Below are 27,097 nucleotides of genomic sequence, written 5' to 3'. Positions count from 1 at the left end.
AGTGCAAACATCATCTCAATGTCAATTTATAGATTTTCAGACAGGTTTTCAGTCCTTAAATTATCCTAAAATACAAACATTGGATTCAAACATGGACCTATGGAAGTTTGTTTCCACCCCAGAATTAAAAAACTATAAAAAGGTATTTGCGACTTTTTCCTCTTACAATTATGACTTTCGTGCAACTGAGTTCACATCTCGCAAATCTGATTAATAAAGTCCGAATTGTGAGATAAAAAGATTACTTTATTATTATTTTTTTAATCCATGGTGGGAACAAGCTTCTATACAGACCACTAAAGTGCCTTAACAAAAAGTGCTTACAAAAAAAGGATAGATAATTATGTAAAAAAATCACATAAATACAATCAAATGTATCTGTTTCGTATGATTATACTTTTTGTTCTACACTTTGTTCAACCCCCCTAATCAGAATTTTTAGTGAAATGCTTTTTACTGAAAACTCTTGCAAGTACAAAGTACAAAGAGATGAAATAACATCATGCTAACCACTTCATATTAAGCATGTTTATGGCTATTAATCCGTCCATCCAACAAAAGAGCTCTGTTTCTTCCTGTGATTAAATTACACTGATGGATTCAGAGACTTGTGCTTGAGGGAGACAAATTATACAGTAAGCTCCTGAGAAATACCTTACAGTTATTGTGTGACTTAATCATATATCGCTTTGAGAGATTTCTGTCCTTTCAGCATTCCTGTGTGGGGTCAGATGGCCGGGGCCCCCTTAGTGTCAAGAGTAATTACCTCCCACTCCAATGGGGCCTTTGTAAAGTGACGGGGGTAAAACAATCCCATGGAGAGGGAGAGAAACAGAGGGAAAGACAGAGATGGAGCACATGTTTACATCTGTGGAGAGGCCGTGTAAGCACATGTACGATTTTGGGTGTCTTGAGTTGATGTGGAAGAGGCTTAACATAAGCACATGAGCTTATAAAGTTTATGTCTGAGCACTAGTGCATGCCTATAATGTTTCTGAGGTGTGAAACATTTATAGAAAAAAAAAAAGATACAAAGGGAAGCACACGCTTATGATCTGTAAAGATAATCAGGAAGCATTGGACATCAGGAAATGAGTGAATGACGACTGCTTACAGCAGGGTGGATTTGCTCGAATTTTAATGCAAGAGTATCACGTATCACCTTTGAAGGCTTTCTATATTTAATGATGCCTTCAAGTCATGTTGGAATGATCAAATTTGATCATATTGTGGATAAAAGATGTCAGCTGGCACTCAAAGTACCAAAAGCATCCATGGGAAACCAGCATATAAAGATGAGAGGCTGAAAACATCTCACTAAACTGCCACTTAGAGGAAACACTCAATAGACCGCCAGCTTGCCAATGGATTTACATTTGATCACTGACCACATTGGCATTTGAGACCGTTTCATGGTGAGAGTGCTGTGGTCAGGGAGTGCTGTATTTATGGACTGCTTAACTGTGAACTATTCTGTCTAGTAAAACAGCAGCAACAACAACTGACATGTCAATGTCGATAATTCAGATTAATGTATTTGAGTGCATCTGAAAGCCCAAGGAAACTCTGGAGATCTAATAAATAACTTTGCTGATGGCATTTTTCTTATTAAAATCTAAAAAGACAGAAGCAGAACAGTTTGTTAAAAATGGCTCTTAAGCTCTAAATCTCTGACCATTTAAGCTATAGAAAAAGAAAAACTTCAGAAAAGAAGAAGAACTGCTGAAGAACCCATATGTGCACCTGCATCAATTAATGCGAGTACTCAAGTATATCCTTAACGTGTAACGGAATTTGTGTTAATGCCACATTACATGGAAAGTGTAAAAAAGTAAAAATGCGTAGTTGATACCTTAAAAATCTGACCCCAAAAATGACTTTTGCTCATTATAGGTCACCTGACTGAATGAACTGTTGCTTTTCCTGACTGGAATTTCACTGCTTGTTTGCAGCAGGATGTGTTTATACACGTATGGTTGCATAACCCATAATTTTCTTGTAACTGTATACATACTTAACAGTTACACAATCCAAACTTTGTGCTACACAGGAATATTTCAAGAAGACAAACTATAACTCTGGGCAATAAAGTTATGCAGTAATAAAATGAGTGCACCTTGTAGTTTTAAAGACATTATTTCAGTTTTTAATTATCATCTCTGGGTGTACATTAATTAACCGAAGAAGACGTGCAGTCAAAGTATGAGCTGGATGAACAGGTACGGCACAAGCAAGTCCCAGCACACACTGGGGCTGTGCGAAGACTTCAAAGGAGCACAACCTCCTTAGTCCTTTAAAATAAGCCCCTAAATTATTATGTAAAGCCCGGGACACACCAAACCGACGCCAAAGAACTAGCGCTGATGAAAGCCGACTGTGTTGTCGCCTTGCGTCACCTGCGTCAGGGGAAAATAGCTGCACTTGAACACACCGAGAGAACTACAGCCGACCGTCAGCTATAGAATGCGCGTTCTGCGCCTGCGTGTAAATAAGACGACTGTCTATTTCTGAAGATATTCATCTATATTCGTCATTCAGAAAGGGAAACCGATGCTGCAGGCTGCAGATACACAAACCATAAAAAAAAGCAGTGCGTGCTCACCGTTTTGAATATCAATCCTGCTAAACACTTTCTTTATTCCACTCCGCTCATGTTAATATTGAAATATTGGCCAAGGAACACTCAGGTAAGATGACGTAACATTAGAACAGCCTTCTATCTGTACCGTTTTGACTCCTTTGCTCACTGTTTTGCTATTATTCTCGTGCACTGACTCATTGACTAAGCTGAACAGCCAATCAGAGTTCTCTCTCTCACCGACGGCCCGACACCGATTCAACATGTCGAATCGGCCAGAAAAAAGGCGACGAGGACCAATTTCAGCCAACTGTGCGGAACAAACTAAGAAAACTTAGTCGGCCAACGTACAAAAACTGCCCGACGGCCGACCGTCAGCTTGGTGTGTCCCGGGCTTAAGGAGGAATATTGTGCAAAACAGGCCGTGCATGAAGAAAAGGAATGAGAGTCTCAGGTTTGGCTCTCATTATGGAGTCATGTGCAGGGTGAACTGACATCTGGTTTGAGTAAAACAAAGTCAGAGCCTATAAAGCCCACGGCGGGCTGAGATCCGCCTGTCCCCAAATCACAGGAACCTCCAAGGGTTGCTCATCAAGGGTCTGTGGGTAATCCAAAGCACACAATGTTGGTTTCAGTGTGTGTCCACTCAATGGTTCAGTCCGCAGTATGTGGACATATAGTTGACTGAAGCTAATGCGTTTATATTTTCCTTTCCTGCCAAGGGCACACTACAAGACTGAAGTCTGAGATGATGTTGATGAGGCTCAATGTGATATCAATCGTGTGGTACAGTATAGTCAATTACCTTTTAAAAAATACATATTTTATAAGGTAAAAAAAAGAAAATTGCCTTTACCTTTAGGTTATCCTACATGTATCAATTGCAAGATCAGTCTCTTCTCCGACTGCAAGTAGTCCGATTCAGTTGAGTAAAGTGCACCATTCACCAAAAATCAAGTCTTTAAATGAACACAAGCTGATGACCCTTTATCTTGTGGTGTGTGCTTCGCTTAAGGCTGTTTGGGAACTTGGGAATTTATTTACAAAGGTAGAGTTTATGTGTGTAATGGTGGGCATACCGTAGTGTAGCAACATTATCTTTAAGTTCAAAGCAAAGCTGGGCTGATGAGGAGGAGGAACTCAGCTCTTTGAGCCTACACTCACATGTGCGTACAGAAAAAAAAAAAAAAGAAAAAAAAAAATCTACATTTAAAAAAATGCTTTGATAAATTGGAACACCTAAAATGGCTCCAAGTCAATTGTGCTAGCTCATCAGAATACAGATGAGGAATAAGCTTGGCTCGTCTCCTCAACACCAACATCAGATCAGTGCAAACCTGAGCATGTTTGTGGAGGGGGGAACAAAGAGAGACCACATATTAAGAGAAAAACAAAGAGAAGTGATGAATTGCTTCATTAAAAAAGCATTAGTAGAAGTGTGACCCAGTCAGACAAGCAGTGTCCCTGGTGCATGGCTCATGGCAACAGTGCAATGCCGTACCTCACTGTCAATGCTGAAAATCCTGCTGATACCTGATGACTGTATTCTGTGATGTGGATTCTGGAAAATCACTAGGACTGTATCTTTACCAATAAGCCAATCTCCCTTTACAGCCAAAAAGAGCTTGTCTTTTAGCAGGTTTATTGTAAACACAGTAGGAATTCATGATATTACAATTCTGGCTGAGACAGATAAGAATAACTGTGTCAGATTTTATCTTAATTTAAAATGTATCCCAGGGATGAAGCACTCAGAAAAGGAATGAAAAGACTTACCTTTAAAGGAAGAACTTCTTGAGCTCTTGTGGTTATAAGCTATGTTAGAGCTGCGCAATTGACTGTAAAAAAAAAAAAATCATGATCTCGATTCAAACACCCACGCAATCTTATATATCATATTATCACAGAAGAACTGGTGTCACAGAACACTGATGTCTATGGAAGCGATCATAATAGAGCAAATCGCCTTTTGAAAGTAACATGACGCTTAAAATAACGATTGTATAGATTACACTGTTACACCACCAGGTGGCGAGAAGTGACTGTTGAAAAATGTATTTGTCATTGAATCAGATGCCGATTTTCCACCATTGGGTCAAACGATATTTTAGAATGGTACGGAACGGTTCCAGTTGTGTTTCCACTTGACCCATAGGGCACGGAACGATTACAAACTGTTCTCGGCCTGGAACCGAGCTGGTAGAATCCATGAAGTGACGTCTCAACTCAGAATTGGTCACTTGTCTGTTGCCTGGCTACCAGTTTCTCTGTAGCTGACTAAGAGGCCTATTTGAGCGACGTAAACAAAAATTTATAATAAAATGTAAAGAAATATTTGATCATCCTCCATTACGCGGTCGCTATACATCTCATATCATCTATAAAGCTTGAGTTACCAAGGCAACGTCTGAGCGGCCGTTATCAGCCCCACAGTGGAAAATTAAACCGTAACCGTACCGGCTGGCCCGGATCGGCATGGAATGGAACGGTTATGCAATCAGAACCGTTCGGCCCAAAGGTGGAAAAGCTGCTATTCATTCAAGTGATTTGCTCAAAAAACGCAGATTCATCCAGTAATGAAAAAAGTAAAGTATTTCTAAAGAATCATTCTTTATTCAAACTGATTTTTTTTTTTATATAATTAATTAAAATTAAACTTCTTTTTTTTAAAGACTGCAGCAATTAACATTTAGTCAGAACCTCCAGTAATTTATGTTATTGTTCAGTTGTCGGTTCAGAATCGTGGGAGAATTGTGATTGTGGAAATGAGTAGTGAACAGTGAGATAAACGTTAAATCTTGTGGAGAAGACATTCTACTTGTCAGACTCAGAGCTGATGGGAAAATAGATGCCTACAAAAGTTTTGGTTTGGAGGAAAACAATGTCCCACAATCTCTGTGGTATTACGATGAAGAGAAAGTTTAATTATCCTGAATGGAGACACACCTAAATATCATTCTTGTGCCCATAAATTTACAAAAGATGAAGGTAGATGTCTTATTTTTGGCAGCCAATACTTTTTCCAGTCTACCGCACAATACAATAGTCAACAAAAGTGTCTGAATGCAAAAGTGAGGATGGAAAATGCTAGGCTATATCATTCTTCAAACAATCCTACAATTCTTTGCCATCTCAACTTCACAGCTAACCATTGTTAGCTATAAACCAAGGTGGATTAAATCAGTATCCAGCTGGATGTCAAGTAAGGAAGTGAGCCAGAAAGCCACGTAGCGGTCAGTCAGTAACTGTAATCAAGAACCGGCCTAACAGAGGCAGGAAACAAAGCAGGCCTTAACACAAAGAAAAAATCTGTTTCCTCTCTTGACTCAAGGGACTTCTCAGACATCCAATATCTCAGTTTCAATTGTTTTTCATTTAGGCCGGGTTTATTTAGAGGAACTGCTGCCCTTTATTCTTTATTTATTGACTTTTAAATTGTGGATATGAATATGCTTTTTATAGCTCCTCACTTCTTCTGCATTCTGTGTTGAAAACAACTCTTCAGTCCAAGAAGTCTTTCTATATTTTGGATTTTTGTATTTACAGGCAATGTAGAGCCAAGACATGTGGATATACAAGACAGATTATAATTATTATACAGGCAATATAGCCTGTGGTCTCTAATGAAACTGTCTCATTGAAGTATGCCATATGGAAATTAATATAAAGCAGAAAACAACATGCCAAAGTGTGTGGTCAACCGTGTGTTAAAACGTCATGTGTTTGCAATTATTAAAAGGCTGGTTAAGAAGGGGGAGGGGGAGGAAAACACCAAAAACCAATGCGTCATATTTCATCCTGACTGACAAACATCATTTCAGGGGTTGCGAGAAAAGTAGGAGTGAGCAGGCCAAGCAGAAAAGAACAATAGAATAACAGAGACCGCTTTGGTCCTGCAGGTCTACACAATGCTCTTATTGTTAGTCCAGAACCACAGCAGATCTGGAAAGAAAGGAGAAGGAGAAAGAAAAGACACCAGCCCTCTCCAAAGACTGTGATCCTGACTCATGTTGCACATTCCTACAGATCTCAGGTCTGTTGCTGTGCGAGACGTGGACTCTGTTCTCACAGTGGCCGGGTTTAAATGAGTGGAGGAACTGAAATGCAAGACCAAGTAGGATATGCTTCCTCATTTTAATAACTTCTCGTCTCAGACACTCCACAGAGTCAAAGAGACGATGTTGACGAAGCTCGATGCGATGAACTGGCATTCTGATTTTGCATTTAGCGAATGGTGGAATGTGTCCGTTGGCTGTATGCAAATATCAGCACAAATACCACTAGATTCATTCAAACCGAGTCACTGTTCAAGCTGACAAAGAGCGAAAGACAGCCATCTTTAAAGGACGGTTTTCCCCCAAAAAATTATTCTGTCATTATTTACACACTTGAATTTCTTTCTTTCATGGAACACAAAAGGAGTTGTCTCAAATGTTCTCTCTTTTATATAATGAAAGTGGAAGGGGACCAGCTTAAAAAAAAAAAAAAAAAGTTGTCTGTATGATTCATTCACTTTATTCCAAATTTTCTGAAGCCTAATAGCTTTGTGCAAGAAATATATTGAAAGTAAGTTACTCGCAAAAAACAGATATGGTCACCGTTCTCTGTCATTGTATGAAAAAAGACTAGCTGGACAATCTGCTATAAATATCTCCCTTTGTGTTCCACATAAGAAAAAAAGTGAACTGTGAAGGTGAAGTGTGCAATTTTTGCACCACTAAGGTGCAAACAGAATTGCAAAAATGACTTTTCAAACACATCCCGCTTTCCTTTGTTCACACAAACAAGTAGTTTTGCAACAATTTCATGCCGCTGGTTGAGCCATTGTTACCATATCTGAACCACTTTATCAAGCAGATTCATAACCGCAATATTGTAGTACAATATACAAACTACTGACAAGCCAACCGCAGAGGAATGCAAGTAATCGCAGCAACCGCGATATTCGCATGTTTTCTTCGTGGATTTGCACTTAAGCCTAAACAGACAGTGAATGAGAGAGATCGACTGAGCGTGTGCGATTACCTGCGCCTGTCTTTGAGGTCAAGTCATTTATATTCGTGAAAAGGTTGCCATGTCCAAGGAAAGCAAAATATTTGTTGTATCATCCTTTTAACGTTTAAGGGTATTTGCTATGAATGGCGTCAGTGGAAGCGCTGGTCAGCATTCCACAGCGCGAGGAAGCCGCAAGAAAAATAAATAAATCAGCAAGTCACGCATTGAATCAATGCCATTGGTCTCTATTAAGTGAAGCATCAGCGTTCCCCATGCGACACATTGCTGGTCAGGTGAGTCTTGAAAAGTGGAGCTCAAAGTTAAAAATTAATTAACACCTTGTTTCATTACATTTATCTTTTAATGAATCAGCGTTTTTGAACGTGTTCGTTGAATGAACGGTTTAATGACTCACTCAAAGACAGTCTGTTGTCGTAACAATGTAACTGCGCGCTGAGTGACAGCCTTTCAATACGCAGAGACGCTGTTTAGTTTAGGTTACATTGGTTACTGAAAAAGTCCTCGTTTTTGTGCATGCTGACCAAATCGTAACACTTATTTATATAGCAAAAAATAAATCAAAATAAATAAATGGCGATAATACCGCATATCGCGCTAAAATTACCGCAAGGGAAATTCCTACACTTCGACAGCCCTAACAGATTGTAATTCCGTTTGGTGCCACTAGTGGTGCAACAAATTTAAAACTTTAACAAACGTTTAAGCACAAACAGAATAAGACTGACTCTTTTCAATAAGCAACCGTTCAGCAGCTTTAAGATTGAGAAACAATTCTTAAATCATTTTAATGCTAACATTAATGAATGCCTATCAATTATCCACTTGTGCCCCAAGACTCTTCATTGCGGAAATCAGACATCTTCAAAGGAAGAACTAATGAAAAACAGCCACATCTGTGACAAGCAATCCATAATTAACACTTCTTAAAGGTAAGTCTCTTCCTGTCTTGCATCCTCCAATCAGGACGGCCGAAACATAAGGCACTTATGCACTCTGACCTCCTTCATTTGATCCACTCTTTAAATTTAAAATACTGACTAAGTCAATGCTTCGGGTCTTAGAGTTAAAATCACAGTCCGTTTTGATGTCGCCGACTGGCACGCGATCCCCTGCCATGCATAACGAACTAAACTGCCCATTTCAGTCTGACATAGAAGTAGATGGAAGACAGAATGTAAATGGTTTTCCACTTTGCAGACTCTCTCCAACCCTCCCCCACACCTCCCCTTGGCTGAACACCGGGAAAGTGCTTGATGACTTTACCGTGCCTGTTTGAAGGTCTGCTGGACTTCAGGACATTTAGCATGGACTGACAGAGAAATCACATTATTTAGTCCAGCGTTACCCATTAGAGAGATGAGCCATGGAAATGAGCATGTGTGCATGAGTTGCAAGTGGAAGCAGGTTCATGACGAAGTGAGCATTTTCCCTTGATCTTCATCTGTAAGTTTCTGATGCAGCCTGGCAGAGCATTTACATTTGGATTGGGAATCACCTGGTGTTCATTTGTTAGGGAGCAGAGCGGAAGATTAATTAGAGAGAACAGAAAGTCGATACAGCCAATTTCACTTCCACAGTAAATTATGCTGATGCAGTACAAACAGCATAATGGAGTTTTGAGGGGTGTGATTTCAGTCTCTTTCCTTCTTATTCTGTGTCAGGTAACAGTTTGTGCATCTAACCATGTGCATCCAGCGGGATCAGGCATCTGTTCTCAATTATGGCCTTTCTGTTGCGTCCACAACATTATACTGTGTTTGTCCATTGGTTGAATGAGGGAACCAAAAATTTCCCCTGCGTCTGAAGGGAAAGAGGTATTTTGGTACATTATAGCTGTTGTAGACAAAGCTGATTAATTGGTCGAAGAGCTTAGATCCCTCTCTAAGGTGACTGCAAGTGTGAGAACTACTAATATGGTATGAGAAAAGCTACAAAAACAACTTCCAACAGTGAATTCTGTTTAATGGATGTAATGTGGCCTCTAGTTTTACTCCACTAGTTATTTAATTCTACAAATGAAAACTTAGATCAGCACCAAGCAACAGGGTGTCCTAATTACAGGGAGGCCTTCACCCTGATCTAGGTCAACTCCCTCAGGGCTGGTCCTCGGACAGGAAGTCCAAAAATCGGGGGTGAGTTTCCAATTCAGAGGCATACAATAGCAACAATACGTGTGTGTTGTGCACTGTCTCCCCCTCCTTCTTCTCCTCTCCTTCCTTAAACAAACATCCTTCCTGTGGAAGATTATTTCAGATCAAGTCAGCAATTCTACATGAAGTACATTTACATACATACTGCATTCTAGCGCCGCAACGGGCACACCATCCATTCCTCTGACTCATTAAGCGCTAAAGTGGGGCGTCTTGGCCGGAGCGGTAGTCACGGATCAATGCTGACCTGTTCTAATTGAGGCACACTCGTTATGGGAAGGGTATTAAAAAGGACAAGAAGAGATTAGTGGAAACGTAATGATTTGTTGCCACTGCAGCGTGGGTAAACAAAGGCTGATGCGGAGCCGTAAACCTAAATGACTTGCTCATTGACCTCGCAGATTAAGATGTGGCTGTTTTTATTTTGTTTATAAAAAACTGAAAGAAAATTATTTAATTCTAAAAAATTAAATAAAAATCTATCTATCAAAAATATATTTATTCTAAAATATGAGAGGAATCTGATATATAAATAAAAAATGTAAGGTGTGCAATAAAACCATTTAATGCACAGGTAGTTCCAAGTCAGTTTAATCACTGTTCTATATTAATGCGCTGTTTTCATTGAAGCACACACAGGCATTCATCACTTGGAGATCATGCTGTGCCCACACAGGAACATTCAAAAGCACAGAAACTTGTCGTCAACGCTGCCCAGTGAGTTTTATTAATAAAATAGCTTTGCTACTTAATTACTACATTATATTTCTCTGCAATGAGGGGGTAACATCACTGGTTTTGAAGTAATTCAACTCACAGCTTCATTGTTAATAGAGGAAAGCACTGAACAGACACAGGTAATTCACATATGCATCTCTTATCTCTCTAGATAATAATGAATTCAAATGAATGCTATAATTGAAACAAATGTTAACTTAAGCTACTTTATCTCTATATCTGATTCAAAGCGGGCATAATGCTAAATTTAATGAGCCGTAACTGACGAAAAAAATTTAATAAAATTACCCTTCCAGACAAATATTGCGCTGCAAACATCAATGCAACTTTAACTTGAAAATTCCAGCAAAAGACCATAGTATAAGCGAGATGATCCACAGCTAGGCCCTGTCCTAAATGGCACACTTCATATGCACTTTCGGTCTTGTGGACTTACAATGGCTGCCGCATGCGCATGTCCGTTAAGTCTGAGACCGTAGGGTGTCCCATTTGTCATTTTAGGTCTCAGAAGGGTGCTCGCGAGCACTTTTGCCGAGCCCGCACTGATGCGAGCTCCGCAGCAGACTTCTTCCCGACAGTCAAAGCGGCGTTACGTCACGAAAGTGCGGACTCAGAGGAAGATCGTGAGTGCTTAGGGTGCCATTTGGGACAGGGCCCTAGCTGTGCATTGAATGCACTCCACAGAGGCAACCTCCGCTTCACATCGGGTGGTTCTTTGTCCCATTTCGTGCATTAAAATAGTTTATTGCACAGCTAGCCGTGGATTATCCCTTACATATATTATTTAAATAATATATATTATTTTATATTATATTATATTATATATCATATACATGTGTGTGCGCAAACTGATCAACAGATGCTGACAATCTTGAAACTAAATATCAGACAATTAATCACCTTGGTCTATATATCACTCACAAATGTTAGGCCTAACACATCTTTCATTATGTCTCTCATTAGATCAGCCTTTGCATCTTTCAGTCTCCTCAACCAATTAGCCTGTCTGCTAAAAACTCCAAACAACTGTATGTGAAAATACAAAACCATTGCTAATGAAACCAGGTGAAGGTTTTCTCATTCCATTCCTTTTTGCTAGATAAAGCCAGCTGCTTGGGTTGTAAAGACTCCACTATTTCGCTTGTCGACAGAAACACATGCAGTTACAGAATGAGAAATGAGCAGTCAAAGAGTGAGATCGAGAATACAGAGAATGCCATCCAGAATATAGTATGAACCTGATCAAAAGCAATGGTCTGTTTTTGGCCTTACGTGCAGTGAAACTGGATGAACAACATAGTCATTACTGACATTCAGACAAGGAAACGTGAAGAAATGCGTTGAGAGGGAAAATGTTAGCAGGCTTTCACACCCTCCCCCAAAACACCAACATCAGCACATCAAACAGAATTCAACAGTGACCTACATATATGCGCATCAAATCACTATTAAAATCAATGAATCTACAAAAATCGCCTGCTCTAATCCATTTTACACAATATGGTTTCTAATGCGCAAATGAGAAAATTACAGGAACTAATGCCAAATGAACAAAAGAAATGTCTATCTTAAAATTTTCATTATAACAATATCTCCATATAAACCATATTCTTTATGGTTAAAACTGCATCAGGCACAGAGTGTAAAGAGGGGCAAAGCATCTTCCAGGATTTTCTTTTTTATTACCAATGCTAATTAGAGCAGACAATCATGTTGTTTCCCACAGCTTCGGAAAGCTCACTCCCTATGTCTGAGGGATTATAGCTACATTATCCAATTCTTCCATCCAGCTGTGGTGAAAAAGCACAGCTGTACATTTCCTGCCAGTCCTCGGAAATTCAAGACCAGTGTTCCATTCCTTTCAGTATAACAGAAGCTTACACCTGAGCCATCAGTGAGTCTTTGAGTTGAGTTTCATTTGTGATTCCTTTTTAAAACATCTGAATGGAGAACCAAAGGTATTGAGATTTGCAGACAAGAGTCAGACTGTTGAGATTTTGCTTGCCTGTAGCCCATGGATTTTAATAGCTTAAAGGGATAGTTCTAACCAAAAATGAAAATTCTGTCACCATTTACTCACCCTCAAGTTGTTTCAAACATGTATGAATTTATTTTTTCTGCTGAACACAAAATAAGATGTGTTGAAGAATCTCAGTAACAGTTGATGGACCCCATAGATAGACTAACCATATACATTTTTTTTTTTCATATCTTCTTTTGTGTTCAGGAGAAGAAAGAAATTCATACAGATTTGGAACAACTTGATGGGGAGTAAGTAAATGATGACAGAATTTTCATTTTTGGGTGAACTATCCCTTTAATATACAAGCACCAACTCCAGAGCTTTGGGAATAAGAACACGATTTTGATGGAAAAAATTTATGTTTCGCATCAAGCTGATGTTAATCAATGATAATCCTGTTAGAACTGTGCGCAGTTTTGATCTGTCTCACTCTGACTTATCCAGTTTCAGATTTTCTCCTCATATCTGGTTGTCTCAGCACAGAAATGGATCACCAAGCAATTACCGCTTCCTCTTTCTGCCGCTAATTCATTCATGACAGATTATTTAGCCAAATCAGCAATGTTTCACTAGGCATGGCTGCTTTCGAAATTTAGGCCATTTTTCAGCGCGTGCCCATGCAATTCCTGAGAGAAGAAATCATGCTTATTATTGTTTCTTTCCAGATCCTGTCAGCTCAAGATTATTGAGCAAAAAGATCTACAGGCATGGTAGACTAATAGGGATTTGCTTGTGGGGGAGGCTGGGGGTTGAAATTGGCATAGGAAAGTGATATGACAGCATCCAGAGAGGGGAGCTGGAGGAGGAACAATAGTGCCAAATTAATATCAGGTTTATAGATTCACATTTATTTTATAAACTGAAACACATTCTCTTCTTGCATGAGAACAGATCAATGTGTTGGACACAATGCTTCTTGAGGATGAGAATGAAACTTTAAAATACAGTTCATCTGCTACCCACTTTGACGCTTCAAAAAGTTAATAAAGAGATTGTAAAACTAATCCATATGAATTAAGGGGTTTAGTTCAAATTTTCTGTAGAGACTCGATCACTTTATATGAGGAACAGATTGAATTTAGGCTTTTATTCACATATAAACATTGTAGGGCTGTTAAACATTAAAGATTTTTTTAGTCGACTAGTAGCCCAGTCGTTCATTTAAGCCATTAGTCGACTAATCGCACGTTTATATTAATTTAATTACTGGGGCTGGATAAGCCTATGCCTATTCCGCGCTCAAGAGCACACGTAAAGCTTGCCGCAAAGCACTGGCAAGAGTAATGATTATGAATGTGTTGGAAAAAATTGCAAGGAGACAATTTAATTGTTTAATAATAAACTAGTGTTTTCTGTGTCAGTGTCGGCTGCTAAGATGAAGTTGATGATGATGACTCGCCATTTCAGCAGTATAACGTGTGCCTATAGAGAGAAATACACCTTTCATACGTATTACATCATCAAAGAGTATTTGTTTTTGATTTGAATTGGTTTGTTTAAAAGTAGACATTTCAAGCTTTCTATAGACATGTCTGTGAGGCAAGTAGCCTAAATGCTGAGTTTCGGTTCATTTATGTGACCTGCTTCATTTCAGGGAGCTCGAGACGGCAGAAGGCGCATCCTGTTTGTTTTCTTTATTTTATAAAAGCACAACGTTTTGTTGTTATTGTGAGTGTACACAAATAAAAGTACAGTTTGGAATGATGTATTACTCTCAAAAATGAGTATTTTAAGTTGAAAAATACAAGTCATCGCGCCACCATGTCATGCAGTAAGTTCGCTAACCTACACTTTAGCTTCCACACTTCACACAAACACGTGGATATGTGCCTAATAATGGCGCACATTTATCTAGGTTAACGCTAGAGTGAGCGGCCATGTAAAGTTGCTATTACTTACATGTATCAAATGATAAGTCATTTTTGAGGTAGATGGATGATAGGCGAACGTTTGGATTTCCTACCTGACATACTGTAATTTCCACAAGGTCCCGCTGTTAACGATCTGTCCCTCACGGACTCACTTCCTGAGGATTTTTTTTTCTGTGACTAACCGACTAATAAAATCTTGGCCGTCTAAGCCTCTTCATGTTGAAGTTTAGTCGACTATTAGGGGGCAGCCCTAAAACATAGGCTGAATCCGATATCGCCCCCTAAACCCTCATTCACTTTTCCCTACGTTAGTCCACTAATACGGTTCACTTGAAGGATTGAATGAAAACGAGTGAGCGAATTCGGACAGCCATTGAGCGTACATCGGTTGTTCACTTGTTATTGCAGTGCAATGTGGGATTGAATAAGTGCACTCAATAACGTCCACTATGGTTTCGGACACCACTACAAATGGTTGTCCCCTCAAATAACGCCCTATTTGAGGGTATAGGGGATGATTTTGAATTCAGCCATTGATCAGCGAACAAACAGAAGCTCAACAGAACCTGCTTGATGTGCGAGAACAAACTTCTCGCACCTCAAGCGAACATGCTTGAGCTTCCATTTACTACAGCTGATGTGTGAGTTGATAAATGTTTAAATGTGAATAAAAGCCTTAATTTCCATGCAAAACTAGCATTTAGACACCCTTAACCAGGCTCATGTTCTGTTCAGCAATATTTATATGTCACAATGACCTACTTGAATAAAACTTTCAAAGATGAGAAACTCACTGACTCCCATTAAAGGAGATTTTCCCCACACTCAGCAGCAACAGGCAGGGCTGTTCAATTGCTCTATTCAAACCGGGCAAATACACAAAAGAGCAGGCACACATAACAGCGTGAATGACCTGATAGGGAGCTTCACTAATGAAGTGAATCATTCAATTCGTCTTTCAATTAAAAACAGCTTCGTTTTACTTCATCAGACAGATGTTTCTATGGGAACGGAACCCTTCGCCTGAGACAAAACACGCGTTGCGTACACATCTGTGCGAGTGAAGAAATATGCGCGGTTTATTGTTACAATTACTTTGAAAAATACTACATTACTTCTCAAAAAAAAAAAAAAACATTCCCTCTGCCTTAAAACTAACACTTTAAACTGTCACCACAGCGTTAACATTAATGAAGTTACAGCCATAAACCATAATAACCGAACTGTCACCACGCATCACACCTTTGCTTCATTCACGCTCAATGCTGCCAAGACACAAACGTTTTCTGTCAGATAAAACTCAAAACGGCTTTTAAACGTGTTGCTTAGTCACTGACCTACTGTAAAACATCAATGACAGCCGACCTGACATATTTTTAAAAATCAATGTTGAACAGCACCACACCAGCTCGTATAGAGAGACGCAGGGCAAAAGAAAACGCCCTGCCTTGTCTATACGTACAACCTACACAAGCTGACTGAGGAAAACAATACAGAAAAACAGCACAAACGCCAAATAAATAACATTATATCATCGCTTTAAATAGTAAAAACCCTGTTAAAAAGGTTAGAGTTAGTATCTATAGACAATTTCTCTTCACACGCAGTGAACAACTGACTGACTGACTCGCACATCTATCATTCCGTTTGGACACATTGCCACATGTGGAGAAGAGCTAGCATTGTTTCTCAAAGTCAAATAAAAAGCATATTTCTACGGTAATACGACTGCGTATTGTGCTCATTCACGACATATGTGATCATACATCTACAATGGAACGTATCAAATAGCATACGAAGCACAATGGTATCGTAGCTGTTTAAGACTGAACCTTATAGCGACACATTTCACTTACCTTTAACTTGCGTTTCATATTCGGCTATAATTTCCTTGTCCTTTCGGAATTTAGCCGGAGACGTCATATTGAGATACACGAAATAAGTCCTGTCACAAAAGCGAGTAACACAGCAGAACAAAAGCCTCGTCGCCCGCACTCCGTCTACAGATATCCAGTGAGTAACGTTATGTAGGAATGGAAATCAGTGGATGGGTATTGTCTCCTGTCGATGATCAATCACGCCGCATTATTAGTTGAAGCTGCCGTTGGCTTCCTAGGTGGAATGTGTCCGTGAATGTGCACGCGAGGAATGAAGCAAAAAAAAAACAGAAGAGTTTCATCCCACTGGATCCGCGCGACTTGACGCAGCGCCTTCAAAAGTTTCAGCCGTCTTCCTCCAGCGGTCAGACGTGTGAGTGAGGCGACAGAGTCTTCTCAGAGCAGGATGAAGGCATGGATTAGATTTCCCAGCATCACACTGTACAAACAGGGCAGAGAAAAGTTCACTGGGTCAGATTTCTAAAAACTAGTTCCTTCCAGTAAACTTCCTCAAAATAACTTGGCTTTGTTTCATTTGTTTAAAAACAGACGCCCTCCTCAAAGCTCCTCTCTTTACAAACAAACTATTATGAAAAATGTAAACTGACGCACATTAAATAACTAAATGTGAACTTTTATTCTGATATATATTGTTTTTTTCCTGCATGATAAAAAAACCAAGAATTTATTGTGTCTTCTCCGTGTAAAATAACCCAGTCTTTTATAATTAGTCTTATTTGTAATTTGCATGAGTAAGAAGTGAATTTAACTCCCTTTTCCCCGTCACATTTCATCAGTAACATTTCCCAAAGATTATTGTGCAAATATATTTCACATAACATTAACAATATGGCATCAATTAAAAAACACATACTTTTCACCCAGTGTCATAGGTGTGGAGAATCATTCTGACATGCTGTTATTCAGGATTTTATATCTAACATGATCAAAGACAATGCAAATGACCAATCCTGACAACACTACTGATGTCATAGGAAACCCTAAAACCAATTTGTCCAGTATACTGGACGTTTTGAAAGTTTAACATGCTCAGGTCATTTGATACACGTTTAAATAGAGGCTGCCAATCGTGAAGACTCCAGGATTGTAAAGGACTTTAAATGATTAGTCCTAAAAAATGAAAGAGGCCATGTGCAACAAGAGGGAGTAACGTGATGTGAAAAGCAGAGAGGCCCCTGGTGACTGAATAGTTCTGGGCTTTCCTTAAGGAGATCCCTGCATTTCATCCGGAGAATTGCGGAGGTTTCTCGTGCCTGATGCGCCAGCATCATATCTACGGTTGAATTGATTAGTTAAACCACTTACCTTAAAAGGCGATTTCCATGTCTAAATTCGAGTTTCATTTACCAGATTTCTCCCTTAAGACTGGCTACTGTTACGCTAACGCTATTCTCTGAATTTTCCCAAACTCAAACCCCGCCTCTTTTCATGGAAGCGAAAGAACAACCCCCCTCTATTGTCATTGGTTACAACACAGGAACACGACATGAACCTATCAAATTGCCAAAAGACACATTTCTGAGGCATTAATATTGTTTTATCTCATTAATTCATCACATGCCACAGATTAAAAACCTTTTGAGTGAATGAAATTTAAAACGTTCACTCAAACTGTACATTTAAAGCCTTCTTTTTTTTACATTTGGTTTATTTTATTTCCGTTAATTTAGCCTGTGTCGTCCTTGTGTTCATAGTAAAAAAATAAATAATTTATAATAATAATATATATATATCAGAATTTATTTTTTCGATGCTTCTTACATTTTTCTTACATTTCTGTTTGTAGCGATGTCTGATTCGTGAACAAATCCTTCTTCTGAGTCGGATCTTTTCAATGAATCTATAGAACCGATTCACAAAACCGGTCTGAACAACATCGTAACTGAACGATTTGAGTTGGCCAAGCAACCAACGCGAACTAATGGTGAAAAGTAAAGTGAAATGTATGGTTTGCTTAAAAGGGACATGATAATTATGCCTCAAAAAGTATTTCAATGCACTTGTGTATCCTCACTCCAAGCTCAATGGAAGCTTATTCACTCGCCGTTTCGCATGGCATTTCGCAAGACTAGCGAGGAAACGAGGTATCATCAATTTAACTCACTGACTCAGTGGACTGAATCTCTTACGAATCAATTTTTATTGCCTAGTTAGTTTAAATACATCGAAACATGCAAAAGCTTTTCAGCCAAGAGATCTAAATGGATATTATTTTTGTATGTTTTAAATAACTCTGTGTCGAGCTGAATCATTGCTGCAACAAAATGAACTAGAACAGAACTGCAGCCACGTGATGATAAAAGATTCACCGACTCGTTTTTGAACCAGTTCTTTAACAACTCGCTCGAAAGAAACTCATTGCGGAAATGAGTCGGACTTCCCCTCACTAGTGGTTTTGTGGTTTGCGGAAAGGCACTGCAACCAATCACCTAAGGAATTTGAGCTCACCAATCATGTGTTAGATATGGTAATTTAGAACCAATCAGCGTTAGAAATCAGGCTGTTTGAAAATGTTTCAGGAAGTGCATATCCGCTTTGACGCGGACGTAAACAAACGTAGCTTAGCAATCTATTCACTGGTGTAACGACAGAGAGATTGTACAGTAGTACAATGTATTTCTCTGCCGCCTAGATCTAGAACGATCAGATATCCGATAACAGGTAAGAATGGTTTTATGGCATGCTTGGTAAAAAAACGAGTTCATATTTTAGATAGCAAGCTAGGCTCTCTAATAACAAGAAAGGTATAGCTTTTCTGTATTCTAACAGAAGCGATAAATGACCAATGTGATTTTCATCCGTAATGATAATTTTAAGGGCTTTTCCGTTTTTGTGATCAAAAGACTCTTGACTTGGAGACCATGCTAATGTGATACAGGTTTAAAAAACAGGCTAGAGCTAAGTTAGCTGGCTAAACAGGTGCAGGTCGTCTCAGTCAGACTGTTAAAACATCTAACTGTTACTGTAGCCTTCAGTTTAGGTGCTGACTCTCTGTTATCATTTTAAATCAACAGGACCCGCGTTTGGTTAGAAGCATTTCTTGAGAATATCTCAACTCAACGATGTCTACTTCAAATTTCAAAAATAAGTGTGTGACGCAAGTCAACTGTGTGTACTGTGACAGTCTGCTGTGTATGAGGGGCATGAAAGCAGTACTTTTGGCTGATACGGAAATAGAGTTATTCTCAACCGACATACCCCCAAATAGGTAAGCCTTCCCCGATCAGACATCACATAAACCTGTCAGAACATATATAAACATGATAATCATATTCTGTTTGTTTAATGCTTATTATAAACATAAACAAGTCTGTGTTGTTTTCCCCATTTAGGTCTGTTGATTTTGTGGCAAGCTGCTATTCCACTGAAAGCTGCAAATGCAAGTTAAGAGACATTGCTTGCTTGAAATGGTAATGAGGTCTTTATAACTATCACTTTGTTTTTATTCATAAAGTGTCTATAGTGTTTAGCATAACTAGTGTTTGGAATCATGAGGTTTATTAATACCAAATTTGGTTCTATACACTATCATTCAATGGTTTGGGGCCAGTAAGACATTTCTTAATTCCGTTATTCAACAAGGATGTATTCAATTGGTGAAAAGTAACAGTAAATGCATGTATAATTTTACTAAAGATTTGTATTCAAATAAATGCTGTTCTTTTGAACTTTCTATACTCATAGAATTTTGAAAAATGTTTCAGAATTTCCACAAAAATATTAGCATAAGTATTGTCAACATTGGTGATAATAATAAGAAATGTTTCTTGAGTACCAAATCAGCGTATTAGAATGATTTCTGAAGGATCATGTGATACTGAAGACTGGAGTAATGGCTGCTGAAAATTAAGCATTTAAAAATATTAAAACAGAAAATTAATATTTTCACAATATTACTGTTTTTTTTTTTGTTTTTTTTTGTTTTTTTACTGTATAGTCTGATTAAATAAATGCAGCCTTGGTGAGACTTCTTTCAAGCATAATACAAATATTACCAAGCCTAAACGTTTAAACAGGAGTGTATTTGCCTAATATTTACACTGCATCATATTTAGATTCGCCAGTTGGCTTCAAACATGTTGTTTTGCCCTTTTAGCTTTAATATTCAGTCCTTTGTTTACACTGAGCCATTTGCTGTTGTTTCATTGTGTCTCACAAAGCATTTGAATCTGGTGTTTTTGTCTGTGTCTCTGGCTCTTTCTGCACATTCAGTGGGAATGTTGTGGGATATCACGTGGTGGCCCCATGCAAGCCCTGTTTGCTCTCCTGCAACAATGGTCACTTCTGGATGTTCAACAGTGAGGCTGTGTCCACCATCAATAGACTGGATGCAACAGGTTTGAGACATCTGGTGCAAAAACACTGTCTATGCCCTCTGCTTATGGTCAGACAGATTTTGCATACCATAGTTTCATAGATTATCTGCTCATATCCATCAAAGATCCTATGTAAATGCAAAAAGGTTTGTAACAGACTTTGACAAAAACTTCAAACATTGAAAAGTACGCTTGAAGAACATTGCGTCTATGTTCTTGCTTCTCACTTGTCTGGTTGCTTGTGATTCGGCAGTTTAACACTCAATAATAGACAGTGATTATACATGGATTGACTCACACTAGCTAAGGTTTTTATATGAGGTGAAGCATGTAAAACAGGTTGTGGGTTGAAAGTACCCGATGAAAAAAATTATAAATGGTTGTCAAATAAATCCTAAAAAAAATAGGCATATCTTCTGATACAAAACGTTGAAAGCTTCTTCTTTTTTTGGTCTGCAACAAAAGGGCATTTTAAAAGTTATAGATCTAGAATGGCACAATAATGAATTTTAGTAATTGAGGCTGAGCCTTTCTCCTTCATTGCACCCTTTGAGGATGTCTGAAATAGTGTGCCAGGATAGTCTTTGGACTTTTTGTTTTGTTTCAGAAGATGTGTCTTGTACTATAATGTTACCATAACTGATTGAAACCCTGCTAAAAAGCACCTTCTGTTTTTGACAACAAAAGATGCTGCCAACTGATCTTTCAACTGAACTTTCAATTATCCTGTGGTGTAAGTTAGGCAGCGAGTGTGAGCTGACCTGTGCATCACTATTAGGCAAGATAAATAGTTGCTATGTTTCATTTCATGTGCACTTAAGATGAAATCAAGCTTAAAGGGATAGTTCACTTTGAAATAAATTTTTGGTATGTTTTAGCTTACCTCAAGGGCATCCAAGATGTAGGTGTCTTTTTTCCGCAGTAGTTTCAATTTAGATATTTTTAGGTCAAACCGTTCTTGTCTGTCAGTCATATAATGCAGGTCTATGGTCATTATCTCAAAACACATGCACAGAGTCCAAATTAAAACAATTCCCCGTCGACCAAATTAAACAATTCCCCATCGTAAGTACACATTGATGGCCTAAGACACGAAACGAGCGGTTTGTGTGAGAAAACGAACAGTATTTATATCGTTTTTACCTCTTGAACACAGCCACGTCCAAATGTTCTGATCTGACGTGTACACAGACTGGTGCATAGATATATACACACTAGATGTCGCCTTGTCTACGGCAGTTCATTGGAACGAATGTCTTTAAGGCGACATCTAGTGTATATATCTATGCACCAGTCTGCGTACACGTCAGATCAGAACATTTGGACTCTGTGCTTGTGTTTTGAGATAATGACCATAGACCTGCATTATATGACTGACAGACAAGAACGGTTTGACCTAAAAATATCAAAATTGAAACTACTGCGGAAAAAAAGACACCTACATCTTGGATGCCCTTGAGGTAAGCTAAAACATACCAAAAATTAATTTCAAAGTGAACTATCCATTTAACTACACGTACACCACCGTTCAACATTTAGGGGTCAGTGAGATTTTAAGTAATTAATACATGCATTCAGCAAGGATGCATTAAATTGATTAAAAGTGATTGTAAAGACATTTATAATGTTACAAAATATTTCTGTTTCGAATAATTGCAGTTCTTTTAAACGTTTCCACAAACAAATATTTAGCAGCCAACTGCTTTCAAAATTGATAAGAAATCATTGTATTAAAATACTTTCTGAATGATCATGTGACACTGACAACGCTGAATATTCTGCATTTCATCGCAAGAACTAATTGCATATTTAAAATATATTAACAGTTATTTTAAATTGTAATAATATTTCACAATTTGATTATTTAGTTTTGATCAAACAAATGAAGCTTTGGCCCTTTATGTTTTTAAAAGAAGTCGCTTATGCTTACCAGATTGACTAAACAGGGCAAATTAGCATGAGAGCGCAATTCCAAAAAAGCGCTGAAGGGAGTGAAAAGTTCTGTGCGTGATCTACTGACTAGATGAAAGAAATGAAAGAACACAGACGCAGCCGGATCATTTCCATAATGTCCAACGCAATCTACCAAGGGCAGTGCAAATTTGGTTTGGTTTGGTTTAAGACATGCTTTTTTGGGGGCAGTAAATAATGACGCAAATACCAGTAAATTGACTACGCAAACCTTAGTAAATCACCTTGCGTGATTCATTGAAATACTCTCCTCCCATACATTTTGCGTCTGAAAGGGAAACTCCTACAAATGCATATGCAATAATAAGGTCAGCCGCAAATCCTGGCCAAGCCTTTTCAGTGCAAAATTTCCACTTAACGTTAAAAGAGGGTTTAGTTAAAAAGCTGTTAGTAAATCTGGCCCAAAGTCTTATAGACCCCAGGTATATGAACGGTAGTGTAAAGAACATAATGTTGGACATAATGTTAATAAATGCTCCAACTCTAAATAATACAAGTCTGTCTCTTTCACAGGGCAGAACCTTCTGCTGTGGGGTGATCTTCCAGAACTGGAGGACAGCGATGATGAGAGCCTGGAGAGTTTCTCAGAAGAAGAGTACCTCAGATAGAAACGCACATGGCCAAAGGAAGTAGACTCTGACGGTAGCGAACTACTTTGCTTTCACTCGCACAGATCTCCGTTTAAAGCACATTGTCTTGTCTTTAGCTGACTGGGAAAAGGCAAACGTTCAAAAAGCTCTTTATCATAGCTTGATTCATATGCATTCTTTTGCTATTTTCTTTCAGCATCTTCTCAGATTAGTTTAAGTATTTCAAAGTGCCACTACCAAAGAAACATGTTTCTGTTTTCTTTGCTTTATGGGCGCAGTAGCACAAAGCGTGATGCCTGGACTTTAAGATTTATGACGTTATCCTCATGTCTTTATATAGCATTCACACATTTTTCAGACTGTTCAAAAAGATTAGCAGAAGTATTACTTGAGGTGTTAATACTGGTTGTTTGTTATGTTACAAATGCAGATTGTTGGGAGGCAACCAAAACTACCCAGGTTGATATTTCATTCCAAAACCAGATAGATAGATAGATAGATAGATAGATAGATAGATAGATAGATAGATAGATAGATAGATAGATAGATAGATAGATAGATAGATAGATAGATAGATAGATAGATAGATAGATAGATAGATGTAAAAAAAAAAAAAAAAAAAACAGGCAAAATTGTACACTGGTTTCACAAGTCTAGGTGGTTTTATAGGAAGAAAATGACTGACATTTACCATGTTTTAATGGTTTAACAGTATATTTCTCCATTTCAGTTGAATTTCACATAGTCACCTCAAGATGGATATCAGTTGGCATAATTGGTATATTTATTCTAAACAAGGGTCATCCCTGCATAGTACTGTCTTTTATCTGATTATTTTATTATATATTTTTTTATTTGCACAGCTTTGACATTTGAATTGAAGTGGCACAAAATGACTTGGCAGCTTTAAGTAGTTGATATGTCTCAGCTCGGTGACATTTGGCATTTTAGCAAATGTGATTTTCAAATGTCATTTTTATGGCATACTATGGTACTTTGCTTGGCACACTGTTTTCAATTAATGCTGTTTCATTTTCATTTCATGATTTTTTTAAATTTATTTAGTAATAGTTCAAAATCTGTACTTTCTGTACTCGTTATGTTTCACTGTTTGTCACCAGGGCAATCATGAGAAGCGACAGAATTTTTATTTTTTTTGCTTAATTACTGTAAACAAAATTCTGTATGACACTGTGTGACATACTAGATGAATTATTTTTAAGCTTCCTGATTTTTTTTCCCCATGGAGATAACAATTTAGCATCCTCTTCCATTTCTTTTGATTTACAAAGACATGTTGTCATTCAGTAGCAGTTATTTCACAATCATATTTACCATTTCACTGTGTAATGATACAGATTTACCAGTCCAATAATGAAGGCCAATATGCCCACTGTAAACGTCTTAGTGCAACATTTTATGTCATGTTGTATTGAAGGTTGCATTTTCAGTAAAAACAACAGCAAAATGAATAAACAACCACTATTGTGATAGCTTTCAGGTGTAGCATTTTTAGGGGTTGGCTCTTTTATGCCTTGAAGCGATCTTTAGTATGCATTTATGACCAAAATGAAACGATGAAAAAATATGTTTTGTTTTTTTAACTTATTAACAGAGGATTTATTTGATTTTAAGTTATCAATGTTTTGAATGTATTTATTAACAGACTATACCGATATACTGTATTTATACTGACATGATTTAATTTGCGCCGTGTGAGGATGAGAAAAAAAAAAAAAGTTTGTATACTTTTGATCTGCATTGACAATATGTTGTTGGTTTAAACTTTGGGCTGTTTTGTATGCTGAATGTCTTGATATTAAACTTTTTAATGTGGATATACCTGTGTACATTTCCTTGATTCACCAAAGTTCAATTCTGTCATTTTTTTAAATATTAGTTCTCGTGAGTTTATTGTCCATTGCATGTCAGATCAAAACACACTGGTAAGATTTTTTTTAAATGTTTTTGGGAAAAGTCTCTTATGCTCACTAAGGCTGTTTATTTGAACATGAATACTGTAATATTGTGAAATATGATAACAATTTAAATATGTTTCTTATATTAAAATGTGAAAGATATTTGAAAAATGTAATATATATATATATATATATATATATATATATATATATATATATATATATATATATATATATATATATATATAAAATGCTGAATTTTCAGCATCATTACTCCAGTCTTCAGTGTCACATGATCCTTCAGAAATCATTCTAAAATGCTGCTTTGGTGCTGAAGAAACATTAATTATTGTTTTCATCAATGTTGTGCTGTTTAACGTGTGCTGTTTAATATTTTTGTGGAAATCATGATACTTTTTTATTCTGTTATAAATAGAAAGTTTAAAAGAACAGCAATTATTTAAAATATTTCGTAACACTAATTGTCTTTGTCACTTCTGATCAATTTAATGCATCCTTGCTGAATAAAAGTGTTATTTTTTTCTTTAAAACAAATTACCTCAGACTTATGAACAGTACAGTGCACTTTGTCCATGGATGTTGAAGTAAATATATTTCTATGTCTTCAGAATTATATTATAAAAAATAAAACTTGACAAATATATGTTTACCCCAATATGTTATAATAAATATATAAATAGTCCTTGCCCATTATAACAATTAACCCTCTGATGGTCTTCGTGGTCTTTTTAACCCGCAAATGACTTTTGCTGAATTAAAAAAAATAATAATCTGATTTTGATTATGAATTTTGTCTTTGTCTTTTTTTTTTTTTGTACAAATGTAGACAAAAAAGTCAATTTATTGTTAGAATTGTGATTTCATATTTAGATATGAATCCAACTGGAAAAACTTGTGAAAAGATATCTTTCAGTTAGTCAAATAGCATATAGTGGAGCTCTATAGCCATCTAGTGGCTAAAATGATAATTTTTTACTTTTAAAACTACATTTTACAAAATATGGGCAAATATAAATGCAATTTAGATATTTGGGTCTTTTATAAAGTGAATTTGACATAAAAAGCTGTTTTTGTATAAAAACCTATTTAAAAAACAAACATTTATTTATCTATTTATATACATTTAAAATATATCATAAATCCTCCAAAAACTGCACAAATGTGGATTAAAAAACATTAATAAACAGAGTAAAATTACATAAAAAAAAAAAAAAAACTATTATAGTGTTACAAAATTACATGTTATTGTCACAAGTGTCACTATTTTTCTCACGCTAACATAAAAAAAGACCACGAGTGTCACTCCAAACGAAGACCATCAGAGGGTTAAACATAAATATTATACCTTTATTTCAACCATTAAATTAATTTTGGAGTAATAGAGTAAATTGAGAACACCCTGTCCCAACCAACTGGGCAACCAGACAAGAAAAGCAATTGTCAGAGAAGTGCAAAAACACCAGCTATAGTGCTGACACAGATGCGGAACTATTTTGCTAAAACAACATAAACTTTGAAGCAATCTCTTCAATATCTTTCCGATTCACCTCTGAGAAAGTGGCCAGAAGGAGGAAAAGCCTACAGTGACACCCACAACTCACTAGAATCCAGAGAAAGCAACAAAATACATCTGAACATCCAGGGAACACCTTTATCATGGTCTTGGTTTTGTAGCTGAAAGAACTGGAAGTTTTTGGGGTTTTTTTGCCATTAGGGGAACAGATTGTACCAAAAACAGTCAAATCATTGAGGAGAACATATTTCATTAAACCACAGATGTGCATACAGGACAATGATTGAATTCCCAGCAGAACTATGACACAAAGCATCAACTATGAAAAGAAAAATTCATTTGAATAAACAAGGCTGGAATGACCCAGATTTGAATCCAAATAAAAAGCTGCATGAGATAAACATTGCAGTTCACAGACATTCTCCATCAAATTTAGACTAATTTTATTCACATATGAAGGTTTCAAAACAAATAAATGCAACAAAAATAAAAG

The 27,097-nt window shown here is 37.4% G+C and overlaps 2 protein-coding genes across 4 annotated transcripts in view; one reads left to right on the top strand and one right to left on the bottom strand.

Moving 5' to 3' along the window:
- Positions 1–17,689, bottom strand: part of srgap2 (SLIT-ROBO Rho GTPase activating protein 2) — a 95,731-nt gene extending 78,042 nt beyond the window's left edge. For both annotated transcript variants that reach the window (XM_082156114.1, XM_082156116.1), the window contains exons 1-2: positions 17,580–17,689; positions 16,233–16,692 (exon numbers count right to left, since the gene is read on the bottom strand). In XM_082156114.1, the coding sequence (XP_082012240.1) occupies positions 16,233–16,299 (67 nt within the window). In that variant the 5' untranslated portion in view covers positions 16,300–16,692; positions 17,580–17,689. The remainder of the gene's footprint in view (positions 1–16,232; positions 16,693–17,579) is intronic.
- A 1,081-nt stretch (positions 17,690–18,770) lies between these two features.
- On the top strand, positions 18,771–24,989 carry LOC309488109 (protein FAM72A). Of its 2 annotated transcripts, none has more exons than XM_082156159.1 (5): positions 18,771–18,935; positions 19,399–19,482; positions 19,607–19,684; positions 20,487–20,611; positions 23,075–24,989. In XM_082156159.1, the coding sequence occupies exons 2-5, from the start codon at positions 19,409–19,411 to the stop codon at positions 23,167–23,169; spliced, it is 372 nt and encodes a 123-aa protein (XP_082012285.1). In that variant the 5' UTR covers positions 18,771–18,935; positions 19,399–19,408; the 3' UTR covers positions 23,170–24,989. The 2 variants fall into 2 exon arrangements, with proteins under 2 accessions (XP_082012285.1, XP_082012284.1); XM_082156158.1 differs by having other exon boundaries at positions 18,777–18,935; positions 19,289–19,482.
- The last annotated feature ends 2,108 nt before the right edge of the window (positions 24,990–27,097 follow it).

This window comes from Leuciscus leuciscus (genome assembly GCF_965113295.1).
Source record: "Leuciscus leuciscus genome assembly, chromosome: 23".
Taxonomy (NCBI): Eukaryota; Metazoa; Chordata; class Actinopteri; order Cypriniformes; family Leuciscidae; genus Leuciscus; species Leuciscus leuciscus.
This window is presented reverse-complemented; position numbering and strand designations above follow the sequence as displayed.